At 40.3% G+C, this 16,905-nt stretch overlaps 1 protein-coding gene across 1 annotated transcript; it reads left to right on the forward strand.

Annotated features, from left to right (window-relative positions):
• The first annotated feature begins 206 nt into the window (after positions 1 to 206).
• LOC145899531 (calpain-7-like) lies at positions 207 to 16,547 on the forward strand. Its single transcript, XM_082988371.1, has 18 exons — positions 207 to 390; positions 466 to 579; positions 793 to 945; positions 1,315 to 1,546; positions 1,719 to 1,822; positions 1,948 to 2,042; positions 2,315 to 2,527; positions 3,051 to 3,100; positions 3,181 to 3,371; positions 3,705 to 3,876; positions 5,928 to 6,046; positions 6,548 to 6,623; positions 7,015 to 7,192; positions 7,791 to 7,921; positions 9,034 to 9,242; positions 10,978 to 11,070; positions 11,545 to 11,678; positions 15,268 to 16,547. Exons 1-18 carry the CDS (start codon positions 289 to 291, stop codon positions 15,410 to 15,412), a joined length of 2,511 nt encoding a protein of 836 aa, XP_082844497.1. The 5' UTR covers positions 207 to 288; the 3' UTR covers positions 15,413 to 16,547.
• The last annotated feature ends 358 nt before the right edge of the window (positions 16,548 to 16,905 follow it).

Genomic DNA, 16,905 nt, shown 5'->3' on the forward strand with positions numbered 1-16,905 from the left:
TGTGGAGCAAAGCTCGTGGCCGCCAATGCTCTTTGGTGATTTACAACAGTAAAATAGGGTTGTTTGTTTATTTCCCATGTAATATTAGTTTAAAATAATAAGCTTGTGTGTTGTGTTGATTTTTCATAAATTGTCGGTGTTGGAATTGAAAGTTGGGATCGGATTGTATGAACTTTTTGGTAAATTACATTTGTTGTTGTAGGTGAAATTGAGGTAACAACTTCGTTTTGTGGGGTGCAGTCAGTAATTTCTGCACTCTGTCAAGAAAATTCACATTGTCACAGGATTATGGATGTTTCACAATTGGAACAGGATGTGTTCAGGTTTGCCAGCTCTGCTGTGGACTTCGATCAAAAAGGAATGGTGAATGAGGCAGTCTTTTACTACAAAGTTCGTAATATATTTGATGTTTTATCATTGCTTATGTTAATGGTTATGTGCCTAATGGCATTTTGCGTCGTTTAGGAGGCTGTTCAGGCACTGATGCATGCTTCAGTGGCAGGTTCCCAGTTGGATTGTCTGGACAAAGCTATGGAATACAATAAAAGGATTGAGATACTGATGGTGCATGTTTCCATGGTACTGTAACTTTATTTGTGGTACTTACTGCAGTTTGTATGAGATGTCAAAGATTAGGTCTCCAACCAAGCTTTAACTAACTAATTTCTCTTGTAAAACTTTTAATTTATGAACTGTCACATACCACATGATAAAATTTCCATGTTTATAACTGATCAGTTGAAAAAAGTATGTTTCTTTGTCACCTTAAACAAAGTAAAATCCTTTTGCTAGGTTTCAAATTCAAAATTGAACCAGTCCCAGGCAAAGAAAGATGAACAGACAGCCAAGTTTTTGTGGCAGGACGCTATGGAAGAAGATGAAGATGGTAATAGTGAAGAGGCGATGGAACTATATGCTCAGGCAGCTGAACTGTGCATTAAAACTGTAGGTCATATTTTATAAGCGTTGAATCTCAGTATTTGTCAACTATACGGGTTTTTGTGACATACTGTTGAAAACGTTGTCTTTTATTTTTTTGAATTTTCATTTTGCCATTAATGTATCATTACATATAATAACTGTAGAATAATCCACATTAGGGGGAGTCAAATATTTTTTATGGATTTTAGTATCTGTTGTCAGTTTGAAACATCCCCTGGCGAATGAGAAAGTACCTAGCTCTGTGATTTAGGGGTCTATGGTACTTGTCCTTGCTATGGCAATGTCAAAAATTATGTGTGATGTTGCTTGCTTTCGTTTTATTACTGCATATTCTGAAAAAAACACAAACCACACCTTACTATTATACCGCAGATGAATGATAAAGGCACCAATCCCACAACCAAAAAACAACTTGAAGCAATTGCTAAGATGTGTTTGGACAGAGCCGAGGAACTGAAAGTGCAGAAAGTCATGGGAGCACTTGATAGTCTACCTGATGTCCCAGGTGGAGACGACAAGATTTCTACCAGTAGTAACACAAGCAAACCAGCAGCAACTAACCGAGCTCCACAGGGAAAGAAAAAAGTCAACCCCAAGGATTACAGTATGTGGCAATTTATGAGTATTTACAAATGTAAAAAATATCTGGGATATTCAATTTGTATATTCTGTAAATTGTTCTGAGATTACAGTGTTTTGCTGGGTGTGTAAAAGAAGAAAAAGTTATTAAGATATTTTATTGTGGCTTGCACTAAACTTTGTACAACATTGCGTAGATTTTATGAAAAAAGAAGACAACGACAGTTCAACTATGAACAATCAGCCAACTTCTACTAGTGGTGGTGGAGGTGGTGGTCTTTATACTAAAGAGGAAATTGCGGTAAGAAAATGTTTGCTACATCATATTCATATGTGGGATGCAAGCTAGTACATTGGACATTTTAAATGCCTGTGTTCATTAGAAATATTTGTATTGCACATACATGTTAAATAGTGTTTACACAGGTGCTGCGACATACATCTCTCATTAACGGGAAGGAATACATGCCTTTTATACAGGCAGATGTACAGGAGCGTTTTGCTTTTCCAGTTCCATTCAGGTTAGTCACAACATTGATGTTTAATTATCATCAGTAACGTAATTATTCATTAAAAGCAATGTATCCCTTGCACCTATAAACGGGGAGTTATTGTGGGAAAGTCTTATATTTTTAATAAGGTCTTGTTGAAGCAGAGATTTTTGAATTGTCCCACAGGTTGCTGAAAGTTTTTTAGGCTGTTTCGGTTTTAGGCACGGCGAAATTGTGTACGTGTTTATTAAACTATTGCGTTAACGCCAACAAGTCTGATGATTGACCATGTTAATTCTCAGTGACAAGCATGGCATATTGGAGTTATCCCAGAAGCAGAGATCTCGTCTCGGTGGATGGCAACGTCCCGACGAGTTCATGTCCGACCCAAAGATGATCATGTCGGTATCGAGTCTTAGCATCAAACAGACGATCGTATCAGATTGTTCGTTCGTCGCATCTCTGGCCATCAGCGCCGATTACGAGCGAAAATTTCGCAAGAAACTTATCACAAGGTAAATAATGTGTTGACCGTAAAAACTGTGTCTTAAATGCGTTTAGCGACATTCCAAAAGGGCGTTTCCGCTTGCGTAAATGGCTGATTCCGAGGTCCTGATTACAAACAATGCAACGACTGTATTTCACTAGATATTCTATTTAATTTGACATTTTGTTGTTTTTTTGGTTTTCATTGGAAGTGCGAAGGCCACCTAAAAAATATGTGTCCGATAAAGGTGTGCCTGTAGGATCGTTAATTTTTGCATTTTCAAAGGATGTTGCGAAACTATCTCCGTTTTTGTGTGAACCTTTTGATGATTTTGTGTTTGTCATAAAGCTGACTTTCCAAACATTGTCGATATTTTATGTTCGTAACCTCCAAATTAACCGACAAATTAGTTCGGTAGCTGACCAATAAATGAAACTAGCGATCATTAGCTTCTTCTCACGACATACCTGAACCTTAGAAACACATTATATCGTTCGAATACGTGCCCTTTTCTTTACATTTTCGTGAAGCCGTATTTTTTATGTCCACAGCATCATCTTTCCTCAAAACAAGAAGCAGGAGCCAATATACAACCCATGCGGTAAGCACCAAACCAAAAACCTTAACGCTAGATGGCGACAGTGGGTCCGATTCAATAACCAACGATTTACCGTCACACAGGCAAGTACATGGTGAAGCTGCATTTGAACGGAGTCTTCCGCAAGGTGGTGATAGACGACCGCCTTCCAGTGGACAAGCAGGGCAAGCTGTTGTGCTCCTACTCGGCGAACCACAACGAATTGTGGGTTTCGTTGGTCGAAAAAGCGTACATGAAGGTGATGGGGGGGTACGATTTTCCCGGTTCGAATTCGGTGAGTGGGTTTCGGTTGGTTGTTGTTTGCGATGGGCGTTGGTGTTCGATAGAGGGTGACGTGGAATGAACAGTTTTGAATTTTTTTTGATGTTGAACATAGGTCTGTCGACTTAAAACGTAATTGATAAATAAATTGTTGAAATTACCAATATTAAGGCTTGCTTTTTTTAATTTAAATACTTCATTAATTTAAATCTTTCCCACATATAACGAACAAACACTTCATGTTGCACCTGTAATCGTATTCTCTTCGAAAAAAATCAAACCTGTGTTTTCTGAATGTTATAGTAAGATCAATGTTACGTATAATTCATTCCTCAAACAACGACAGAACATCGATCTTCACGCGTTGACGGGTTGGATTCCAGAGCGTCAATCGTTACGAGAGAAGGATTTCAATCCCGACCAATTCTTCGACAAAGTGAGCGAACGGCTCAGCTCGGGCCACTGTCTCGCTACAATTTCAACCGGTCCGCTTTCTGATGCAGATGCGGACAGAGCAGGTATAGAATTTTTGTGTACAGACTGCCCAATAATAACATATTTCACAAACCATCCGCAACTTGTTCACATAATAATAGAAAACGGATTCAATACGCGCAAAAATCGAATAAAAAACACATTTTATACAAATTATGTATTTTTGCGAACAAAATTGGAGGTGGCGTAAAAAATCCTTTTCGTAGTATCACGTGATTAAGAGAACCAATCAATTTAGCTTATCTGACGCCGACGACGTTAAAATGGCTGTCATAAAAAGTAAATATAGCTTTTCGCTCAACATATTCACGATGAAACAACGACAAAATCCGTTATCCCGAAAATCTTGTCAGGTTGATTTGCATGCTAAGAATTTATGAGCTTTTCTTACGTTCCATTTAGCATAAACTACAAAATACCCGTTTAAAGCCAAATGCCACATGTGCGGCCAAATGCCTTATACGGAAGGTAATTAGCGCTCAGCATCGGTCGTGATAGTCGTAACGATGTTGCCGTCGGTCTGTTGCTGTGGCAGGTGTAAGCTCTAATAACAGATCATTTCTCGTTCCTCTGCCGATGACTTGGCAAAGTACGGTATTTTCTTCGGGTAAATCCATCCGTGTGGAGGATTTTGCGGTTCTGTATTTGTGTTTTTCCGGCTAAATAGTGTAAGAAACTACCATGGATTATAAAATCCTGTTTTTTATTTGTAAAACCGTCACCACGCTAGTTTTTACTCATGTAAATTCGCTTCGTTCTGGTGTGTACTTTTTTCACTCTTTTTTGAAGGTTTCTTTGGGTCACATTTGGAATGCTTTTTAATTTTCATGGTTATTCAAATTTGCTTTGCCACATAACAATTTAACTAAAAGTGCGCCTAGCCAAACCAGGCTTTTAAGAGAATATTAGGTTATCGTGTGGGTTGTCTATGAAGTTGTATCTGAGTTGCAAAGAAATAAAAAAGCTTATGAAGATCGGATTTTTACCACCCATCAACATTTTATTGAACAATATATGACCGTAATGCCACCAAGGGGGAAAAACTAATGAATTTAGGCACGTAGTTCATTTCCTAAAACCCCATTGCAACAATATGGCGACTATCGTTGATAGAAACACACAAATTACACAAACACATTTAACGATACGTTTTAGTGTCAGGTAAATGATAGTGCATATGTGTACGTGCGGACAAGCTGTTGTTATTTTCCGTTCTTACAACCACACTTGAAACAAATAAGTATCGTCCCTCTTCGATCGCCAGCGTGAATATTAACTCATGCCAGCTTTTCGACGTTTTCCCGCGATTTCACGGCGTTTCTCAGAAAAAATCACCGCCGAAAGTTCTGACGCAGCCCGGTGTTGAGAACAGCTCGCCACCAAGCTCGTGACCTATTCTGGAACAGTCTTCGCTGTTTACCTGCGTTCGCGCCCAGTGTGAATCAGCGGCCACTCGTATAGCTGCATGCGGGCAGTACTTAATCCCTACCGATTTGGGCCGAGCCGGAGATGTTCAATAAACGACATTCCGGTCACGTTTTCCAACTTTCGCGAAGCGTTGTTTATTTGCTCGCTGTGCGCGCAGATTGCGATCTGACTACAAGCGCGGACGATGTCTATGAAGTTGTGCTTCGGTAATAGGGTCGCGCCCCTGTACCTCTTTCCCTTAGTATTTATTGAGAATTTGCTGTGTTGAAGAAGTGCGATTTGTCTGGACACTTTCTTTGTTCTTTGGTCCGTTTTTTTTGGTGTTGTCACGTATTATATATTTTAGACTATAGTGGCTTGTTGCTTAAAAAACAACATTCCTTTTTTGTGCCACTGACCCCTACTCAGCAAGTTGTCAACGTTTTTTATCCAACATCAAAGATCTCATACCTTATTCATCAACCCGAAACGTTCACGTCCAACATCTGTATGTTCAACAGGAATTACAACTAAATAACAAATAGCCAAATTAAACAAGTCTCCCACTTCCGTATCCAACCGTAATATGTTTGGAATGCGCTCGACGCTGACTCTTCGCCGCTTACATTCCAAAACGCCGCGAATCAACACGTTTTATTCCTCGCAGGTTTGGTCCCCACCCACGCCTACGCCATACTCAACATGCGGAAAGTTCAAGGAATCAAACTTCTTCTTGTCAAGAACCCATGGAGCCACCTTAGATGGAAGGGCAACTATTCGGCGATGGTATGTCGAAATATTGTGGTATTTTTGCACAATAAGTATTCGGAATAGTGGAACCGATTCGTTTTGTTTGCGATATTGTTTGCGTTTTGCGATAAGAATCGACATGCTGAAAGATAGCATGTGGTTTGTAACAAGACAACTGAATGCAAATCACACAATGGAGCTTGGGTTAACATGTACTCTGGAGAAAATCTAATCAACTTACTTTCTACATAAATCGTACCGAGAAAATCCCAGCCGCTTTTCCAACTACAGAATTCTGTTTATCAACGAAATAGTTTCTTAGAATAATTGGGATGTAGTTCACTTGTTATATAACACACTGCACGTGCGCGTTACGATCAAAAAATGATATTCTCCAGTTATCTTCGGAGTAATTGCCAATATAGATGTTAGATAGTTGTCCCCGAGCAAATTGGTCCTTAATTCCGACTGAGGATTCGAAAAAAAGATTCGATAGAAGGATTCGAAAGGAATCGACTGAAATTCGTGTCTTTTCAGGACGACACGCATTGGACGCCAGCCCTCCAGAAGGAACTCAACTACGATAACAAGTTCGCCAGAGAATACGACAACGGTAATAAAATGTATGGGTTAATCCTAACATCGTTCTGCCAATTTAATTACGAACTGCCAACACTACATTATATTCCACCTGCTGTCCTCGCCATTGCTTTGCCACAGGCTTTTTTATTTTCCAAATTAAGTGTTGTTCCGCCGAACGAAACGACAAAACATCGCATAGTTTTATTCATTTACATCTTGTGTTGCGACGAAACTGTGGTAATGATCTCTTACACATGTGGTAAGGTTGTGTCTTACCTCTGATGCTGGCGAGAACAGTTACTACCATAACAAAATGCCGACGGTCGTAGGTTCAAACCTCACCCGATCGCTGTGACTTTTCAGTGACACAGCTCTGTTAGATGTCAATGTTTCACTTCCTCGCATGTTTGTTTTTACTCCAGGCGTGTTTTGGATCGACCTCAAGTCGGCGATCGAGTTTTTCGACACAATGTACGTGAGTTGGAATCCGGACCTCTTTCAGAGGAAGACGTGTTGTCACGCAGCCTGGCTCGCTAAGGACGGACCGACGAAGGACAGCATATCGCTCGGCGACAACCCGCAGTACAGACTGGAAGTTAGGTGCGTAAATTTTGCATTGGCTGTTTGATTGTGGGCGACAAGACCGGTGTTAAGAAGCTGAAAACAAATTTTTGCTGCATGCAAGTTAACTCTTTGTATATTAAATCAACTAACATACTGTTATGCTGAAACTATTAAGATACACGATGCCTGTATTTGATGTGGTTAAAATAACCAAGCATGAAAATCAATGGCCTGTTGGTTTGATTGTGATTCAATTAACTAACATTTTAACAACAACACTTCGTTACTAATGCTGCCTGTTGAAGAATATTGTAATTTGAAAAAATCTCACCTTCTGGCACAATTAAACATTATTTACCGATGTTTCGCCTGCTGTCAAAAGGGGTCAAACATCAGATTCTTTTAAAAAACACGATTTCAACTGCAAATCGTAACAACTCTGTGAGTTGCCATAGCAATGGTTTCTGCCACTTGCCCGCGGTAAGGCCGCTGCGCACATCTGTTCTGTCGTCATAAAAACAAGAGTATTTTTGTAAAAACCATATTCGTGATCAAGTGAGTTGTTACCAATACAGCTCGGCCGTCTCGCCACTAGTGTTTCCATCACAAACTCTGTCTCTTTATCTTCGCACAGAAGCAGCAAAGCGACGTCAGTGTGGGTGCTGCTCACTCGGCATATCACTGACAAGGAGGACTTCGCACAGAACAAGGAGTTCATTACACTCCTGGTTTACAAAAATAACGGAAAAAAGGTCTATCACACATGTGGGTATACTGAGCACGTGTTTTGTTGAAAAAGATTAGAAAAAAGTTTTTAAATGGTTCTTTAGAAATTTAATCAAAATTTGTTGAAACGCATAATGTTTTTATTTAATTTGTACGACTTTTCGATGGTGCCTAAACGAACTAATTGCTTTCCTTTTTTTGATGGGTCAGAGAGCACAGCACCATAATAGTGTGTACAAACTTGACGTTATGTTTGTTGGCAAATGCCGAGGTAATTTAGAACCGAACATTTTGCATGTCGTTTCCGCGTGTGGTTGACTTGCGTTGCATTTGAATGTTAGAAGGGGAATTTTGGTCTAAGAAATGTACGTATGTATGGCTAAGAATAACTTCAACACCTTTCGCTGAGGTTCTTAAAATCATGCTGCTTTTGCGTTGGTTAAACACATCCTCTGTAACCGCACCTTGTTTTTGAAATTCCCCTGACGATCTTGGTTGTTTGGACATTTTTTTCCCACCACAAGGCATGAACGCAGCATTTTTTTTGTTGAACCTCTAAACTGGGTAAAATGCCTCAACCTTTACCAACTAGCTGCTTGCTGTCATTCAACTAAACCACCTGAAGTAAACCATTGTTGGGCGGTTTGGCCCAGAGCACTTTTGATAAATTTCCTCAAATTTGAAACGTTTACTATACTATATTCATAATTCGGTTATTTTAAAAATTGCAATACTTATTTGTTTTTGGCTTAATTTTAGCTTTTGCTGTCTGTTTGTTACAATTTTTTTTTTTTTTGAATTACAAGCTAAAATACTATCTTGTTGATATTAAATTAGGATTCCTGCATGTATACAAAGCAGACGTTACTTCATTCGTTTGTTTCATCATTGATTGCTTTTAGTATTCATAAGCGTCAAATTCGCGGTTACCTATTCTCTTTTGTGACACAATATTCTTTTCCGTAAAAATGTATAATATACCAACAAGTTATTGCTCTTTTATTCCTCTACGACCTGGATAAACTTGCCTTGCGGACTGTAGTTTTGGTGACCCGTGAACTACAACATCATCAAACTAAAGAAGGCACAACCACAATACATAGCATCGGTTAAATACATCCCTCTTCATACACCAACCCTTACTCATACAGACAGCCCACCTCCCTTCATCGATGGAGTTCGCATCAACAGTCCGCATTACTTGACCAGGATCCAAGTGGAAGAGGGAGGTCCTCACCGTTACACACTGGTCGTATCCCAATATGAGAAGCACAAGAACATACGTTACACCTTGCGCGTATATTCTCCATCAGACTTCAAGTTCAGCAAGATCGAAGACCCCTACAAGATGAATAAACGGGTAATTTTGTACTTTTATCATAGACAACCTTCGATGATTCTCAAACTGTGTGCCGTAATACCCTCATGCGTCGTTTTGAGTTCGGACATAAGTTTTTTGTACAAAAAAGTTGGTAAAAGTACCGAGTTAAGTCAACCTTCTGCGACTTGAAATTGCAAACATACGAAAAATTCTTCCTGATAGATTTATAAATGTTGCGTCACATTTACCGTGAATCTTTTCAAAGTGCGTCGCACGCGAAAATGTTGGAGGATCATCGATTAATCATAAACTGATGATTTTCTTTGGTGTAATTATAAATAAAGTTCAGACGTGTAATTGCTTATTCCCTTGCCGAAGTGAAGGCGTCCTGGTTCATCTTTTTTTGGAAAAACACCTAATTTGCTGACCTAATTTTCTCAATAAAACATTGTGATGTAGTTTTAAAAAATTTAAAATTACCCTGTTTGCGGTTTGTCGAAATATATTTTAGCCTGTTTACAACAGACGCATAAACACTTGTTACGTATATCGATGACACAGATGGCCACGCTTTGACGTAACGACAAGAATAGACCACAGTGACAATTCCTTGTCAATACGTTTATCAAAAGCAGTTTTGCGCACGTTTAGTTTCGCTTATTGGGATGGGACGCACGCTCAGTCGCACAACCGCGTATTATCCGCTCTCAAATCACACCCCACCCATACAAAGCACAGCGATCAACCTCGTATCGCCACGGCGTAAAATCGCAGTCATTCGTTGTTATCTAACAACGCTGCAACGCCCCTGACCACACGACACCTTTCTACACATATGTTCCAAACTACCCTTGTATGCCAGATGTTTATCGTTCATTTTGGAAGAAACTACTCCAGTCTTGTCGGCTCTAATGCGTCAAGACCTGTTTTATCACGTGTCTATATCGGGCCATAGGAACCGTTTCATGTACTCCTAATGCCCATGGCGGCGTCACGCTTATTTAGGGGCCACTGCTAACATCATCAAGCTTTGCCGCGAGATTTCTTGCATGGGATATAAGGCATGGACCTCTGTCATGCCCGCGCCGCAACGCGAACCTTAACGAACAAGCAGGTTAATTACTACGCGTCCACAAAAGCACGTTCTCCGTTTTAACAAACTTCGAACATAACGGTTGGTTGTTTTATGTTTGTGTTAAAACAATGGTGAATGACCACGACAGGTGTTTCTGCTCATTAGCTACCAAGCCCCATATTGCTGTCTGGCCCATATGACAACCACGAGCATACGATTACGGTCGTGTTGGTGTAAACGTGCCTGCTTCGTGTCTTATTCGTTTTTGCAAAATTTTGTTTCGCCTTTAATAAGTTGTGGTGTTGCTTCCTGTGCGGGGTGGACTCTTGGTTATTCCTCAAGTTTCAACCTCAGTTGATTAAAGATTTTTGCTTGCTCAATTTCCGCATATTGTGCTTCTAAATAATCGAGTATTATACTGGTCTGTGATGTACATTTGTACAAAACTATGATACGACATTTTTTGAAAAAGAGTAATACCAAGCCTGCATAAAATACACGAACAAATAAAATTAACCACGTACAGCGCAACTTGCCCATGTTGTTCTCTCGTATGGTAGTCAATACATTTTACCTCGCCAATAATGGAACCAGTGATGTCTTATATTGGAAGCATGATCAGGTTGAAAACTTGATTTTTGCTTTCGACCGAATACCGAAACCAAAATCAAATTGTTTTCGTATTGCATTGTTTTGCAGATCAAGGGTGAATGGACAAAGGCGACAGCAGGCGGTTGTGCCAATAACAAAGCAACATACGGACAAAATCCACTTTATCAGATCAACATAGAGGTAGATAAAACACACACACACGCTTGTGTATCCAATTAAAAAAGTTTTATGTGGATATTGGCATACGCGTGGTTGAGTTCTTAGCAACATTTTGTGTAATCGGGTAATGAGTTATGGTATCGGGTAATGTGTTATGGTATCGGGTAATATGTTGCCGTATTGGGTAATGATAGTATTGTGGTAAAGATCTGATTCAAATTGTTTTGTTTGTACAACATAATTCTGTAAAGATTTCTTCGTACTTCGTAAACGCGTAATGTTAAACTTTCTTGTTTGTTTGTTTGTTTGTTTAAAACTAATGCTTGTTTTATGATAAATCTGCACGATTAATTCAACAATTGTAATCCAATTTAATAAGACTCTCTGAGAAACATCAAAATTCTCTAAACTGTCTCAGATGGTTTTGCATTGTACGTTTAAGAGGCACAAATCCGGATGCATCACCAAGACCTAATCGTGTTGTTTTCCATCCAGGGAATGGGAAGCGATAAATGTCAACTTCTTATCGAGCTGAGAGCACCTCGAAATTACAGCAACGGGTTTGACGTCATCTGCGTGGAAACAAATGCTGAAAAACCTTTTTCCCAAACTACGTCAGGGACCTTCAGGTGTGTTGTATTGAAAACAAGTGGTCATAAAGTTGTGTAATATAAGCTGCGGAAGTGCTGAAATATGGTTGGTGTAACGCTTGCAGCTCCAAGTTTTGAAACTTCACGTTGCCAAGCGGTCGCTTCAATCATAGTATTACGTTACAACCTGGAAAGAATGCACCATGGGCACTATACATGTATGGGTCGAAATTGGTCAACACAAAAACTGCACAAACACAGTTAAAAGCACCCCTTTATCTCGAGCGGGATTTGTGGCAAAGAACAAAGTATTCACAAAAAAACCTTAAACACAAAAATATCCCTGACGTCATTCAAGAATTCCCACATAATTGACACTTAACGTCACAAATGCCGCCTCGCGCGTTCCCAATACACGACCCCCACCTCTTTCCACATCCATAATCACACCTTCGCACGTGACTCAACCCGCGTCGTTGATCGCGCGCCATGAGCATTGTCATCACATTGTCCTTGACGATTTCCTACAATCGTGATCTCGAAAACGCAGATTTCATTTAAAAAGCTTTCACCGAGGGGCGTGCTGCACTTTTACATCATGTTTTTGCCGTTTCCATGGACACGTTATTGTGTTTACTCGGACCTCCGCGCACTTGTTTACAAACTGGTGACGTCACAAAAACGCCGCAGCCGAATTTGCACCTGGAGATGAATATTTTCGAGAATACCGCGTATCCGTTTTACCCTCGGTGGGCGGTTTTCGGCTCTGCGTCGGCGAACCACATTTGACACCCGCAAGCATCTTAACGTAAGTGTTTATTACTACAGCCCAATTGGGTGGGCTCAGTTCATTCTGTAAAGTTACGGCACCTGACCAGCCACCTACGCTCATGCTTTAAATTTGAATCTACGTCTTAACGAAGAGTTTGTCTACAGTGTACTTAACCTATATGGGAAGCATAAGCTAACATTCGTTAACCAATGTGCCAAATACATGAGAACTAGATCTCTTGAGTGGATCTAGCCCCTAATATGGCACTGTCTTAAAACCAGCGACAGCAATTAGCCGACAGAAAATGTTAAAAACAAAGTGTTTCTGATCACCGTCAATTGGTTTGTTTTTTACATGAGAAAGTATGTGGTTTTTAAAATTTTTCGGTTTCGACTGAATATTTCTGAAACTGTTTTTGCTGCGCTCATCGCCAATACGCATAGTTTAGCATGTGTTAGTATTGGTTAGACTCATTGTTGAAACACTACGAAAGCTACATACACGTTCGTTTTATTTTTTGTAGTCACAGAAATGATGAAAAACAACTTTGTGCAGTTGGTACAGCAGTCGAGGTTATACTTTTAAGTGGCGATAAAAGACAGGAGTAGATCCCAATTGGTACATGGTGCATCCACTAAACATATCCCCACACACACAACCTCGAATACACAACAAATTGGACTGCATTTGGCTTGTAAAACGGGCAAGAAAATTGAATAGCCCTGAATAAGTTCACGTGCCAAACATCGCGCCACATCCACGTCGCTCCGTCTAACCCGAGTTCCTGACCCCGAATAGTTTGACCTGTCGTAACCTCTCAGCACGTGCGTGGGCTCGCAACCCGATAAACAGCGGTTCTAAACATGTTACAGCAATCAAGTTTGCGTTTACAAAACACCGTAAATCGTGCATGGACACGAGGCATCTTTTGCTTTCTGTTTACCACCTCCCAAGTAGGACCAATAATGCGCCCAAATACGGCCACAAGGAGAGTTTCGACGCGTCTCCCGCTTGATTCCTTTGTTGACGCCGGTTAGAATAGCGCGGTGTGATTGTTAACATTTGTCTGAAATTACGTCCGGTTTATCGAATCACGAACGACCCAAGGTTGAGACCCGAAAGCTACGTTTTTAAACTCTTATTTACCAGCTTTCTGCGTTGAAAATCATTCATGTGGCCAATAACGTGTTGGATTGTGTTTAAACGCACGTTGATCCTCCCAGGAAAACTGGATTCGGGCCAGTAGTTGTGTTTTGCTTCGGTTTAAAGTGGGCCACGCGAACCGGTTCGATTTTTGTCCAATTTCAGCTTGGTTTGAATTTTGCCAAGATCGTGACAGGCCTGGATGCAAACACTGGTTGTTGGCAAATACGTATGTCAGCGAGCCTGGCCAATTAATGCTGGAGAAAAGCGGTTTCACCTTGTTTTTCGCGATCGCGGCATTTTGAATTACAACGTAACAGAACTTGGTTTGATAAATGCAAATAAAATTACAATTTACATTAAGCGATATTAAACAAATTGGATGCGGAGTTTTATTAACGTGGATTTGTAAAGACGCATTCACGAGTATAAAAGTCATTGAAATACGGCTAATCTTAAGGAGTTGTTTGGTGATGGCGATGTTATTTTTCGGTGTTTTTGTGTTTCATGCGCTTTGTTCCTAAGTTAGAATTAACTCCTTCAACACAGTTTCCTGCAGACAATGCCACTGTTTCGACCTGTTGGGTCTCGTCAATGCACTGCATAATCACCACAAGTTTCACTTGGCTATTTAGTTGACAACATCGTTGGAAGTCACAGCAAAGCTACACTAAACAATGGCCCTGTGTTTAGCTTGTTGGCTCAACAGTGCATTCACATAATTTTCAGCTTTTGGCATTCCAAATCGACGGGGTTGCCAGGAGTTGATTTCTACGAAAATACGGCGTTTCTCAATAACCAGTTAAAATTCTCACAACGTCTGGAAAGGCGGTATGGCGCCTCTATTCAATGTTCACTGGATTAACTGCATGAAAATGCACTAATTTATTGTGATGGTATCGTGCGCCTAACGGGCTACAGCAGCTTCGGTGGCCAATAAGCGTCTTCCGTCGGCGTGAAATACTCGTTTAAGCGCGGTATGCAAAACATAGAAACAACAAACATTAACACAAAGCCTCCCGCAGAATCCACCGACAGTATGGCAAAAATCCTCGTTTTCCGAGAACTGTCACCTCCCGCTCTTATTTCAATATTACTACGTTTCCTTCTTCCTTGTTTCGTTCCGTAAGTGGTTTTCCTTGGAAAGCCACCACGTTATCCGTTTCTCCGATACACCCGCATTGTTACCGCCGATCATTTGTTCTTGTCTTGCAAAATATTTACCAAAGATATGTATCAATGTTCGTATGTCGGGGTCCACATATTCGCAAGATCATGTAGGCTGGTGATTCTTGACATCTTTTCTTTTTGACTCCCTTTGAAATCACCAACTAGTTGTCGTACCTCCTGATATATCTAACAAAGTATGTACGTAACCTAAATTTCTGCCTCCACAGACCCCAATGACATTTTATTTTGCAAGGACTGAGATCGGTTCAATAACTGCTAAAACGTAGTGATCCCGGGGTATTTAAGACAACCGCACAATATTTTACTTTTCCTATATTATTTATACTCTCCTGGTAAAGGTATTGGGAAACGTGTGTGAACTTTGGATGTTAAAACAAACAGTCCTTTAATAAACACATCTTCTTTTCTGCAGTATTTTCAAAAAATGTTTTAGGAAACATATCACATACATTTTCGAATACTCCCAGTCTGTAACCATTGGTTGATGAATTAAACATTCTATTTTTTGTTTTCACCCTACAGGTCCGGATACAGTGTTCTCGAGTTGACTGTGCCGCACGGGATCTACAACGTCATACCTTGTACCTTCAGTCCTCAGCAGTTGGGGGCCTTTTTTCTCGATGTTAAATCTTCCGTCGCCGGCACTAAGGTTTCCAAACTCCGGTGACGAACAAAGCCGTTGTATTCCCGACGCTGCGTCGCCACCGCGGCCGGGCGACACTTCGTGGAATCCCGCGTGGAGAATCGACTTTTCCTGGTATCCAGTCTTCGTCGCCAATTTGCTGTTGTCGTGCTTGGCACATGCCTGAAGAGACATGACACAAGTGCAATTACTGTACTACCTTTATTGTGGCACTTCCCCGCCCCCATGCTTCATGCAGTGACATGATATCCGCTTTGATCTTTTAAATACAGATATACACTGCGCTTTCTCCAAGTTCGTTTTTTGCTCATCAGATTTGTAACTTGGTTGTAACTGGAGATTCTAATCATAAAAGAGCCATTGTCCTTCTTTAGAATTTGCGTTAGGATTTTTTTGCTGCATCTATTTATAAAAATAGATCCTGAGCCGTAAAATTCGACGTTTTTTTGCGTTCGTTAAAATCAACACGAGCCATAATGGTTTTCTTTAATGCAAAGCAAGTTGCAGGTGATTTTGTATCAAAGTCAACATAGTGCATATTGAATGCAAATATTGTCAAAATAATGTCGAGGTGAATTGATTTCTATCCGCGATGTTGAAAATTCTGGGAAGTTCCGGCCGCTGTCCTTTTGATCCAAGCTTTTCCAAAAAATCCCCCTTCGTTTGTATATGAGTAATTCCCTTTCTCAGGTTATACCTCGGTTTGTTGTTTCAAGCTTTTAAAGTTTATTTGTTCCATAACATCAGCTCCATATCAACAATAGAAAAATAATCAATGGGTTTACGAAGAAATGACCTACATTAAAATAAAAAAAACTCGGGATTACCCCGAAAGCAGTCTGAACTTACAAGGTAATAAACTGTACCATCATCAATCATTCCAGGGTCAAAAATATGTGCCTGGTCCGTTGTTGGCATTTTCCAGGGGCGGATCTGGGGTGATCCTCACCCTGGAAATCTGTTACAACACTGAAAAAAGGGGAGGGGCAGACAAACGCGTAGATTGATTTTTGTTCAACACCATCGTGACAGTGCCAGGTACATGCATTGTTGTGTACTCGTGTAGCATTAAAATAACTGCTTTGTGTTGCTGCCAGACATATTGTGTTTCAATTAATTTATCCATTTGGCACAATTAAACGCATACTTGTTTGCATGCCGCATCATCACCCTAATGAAGCTTATTTGAGGCGAAATATTGATGAATAAAAGTATACGCTGAGCTGTGCCAGAAAAAAAACAGATCGAACACTGAAAATGTGTATATAGGAATCTCCCGACAGTCTTAGAAAAACAGATTAATTGAAATATACGTATATCTTGCCGTAAAATTACAAACCGGTCAAGTTAGGTGGAAGCCGATTAGATCGATTGACAACACCGATATCGTCAGACTTCATCATAACGATATTCATCTAATGTTGCAATCAACGATCGGTGGCCTATCTTGTCTCGAATCGCACCTCGAGTGGCCAAGGTGCACCTTCGGGGCAATGACACCTACCAACATGTTTTGA

Source organism: Ascidia mentula, chromosome 4 (genome assembly GCF_947561715.1).
Source record: "Ascidia mentula chromosome 4, kaAscMent1.1, whole genome shotgun sequence".
Lineage (NCBI taxonomy): Eukaryota > Metazoa > Chordata > Ascidiacea > Phlebobranchia > Ascidiidae > Ascidia > Ascidia mentula.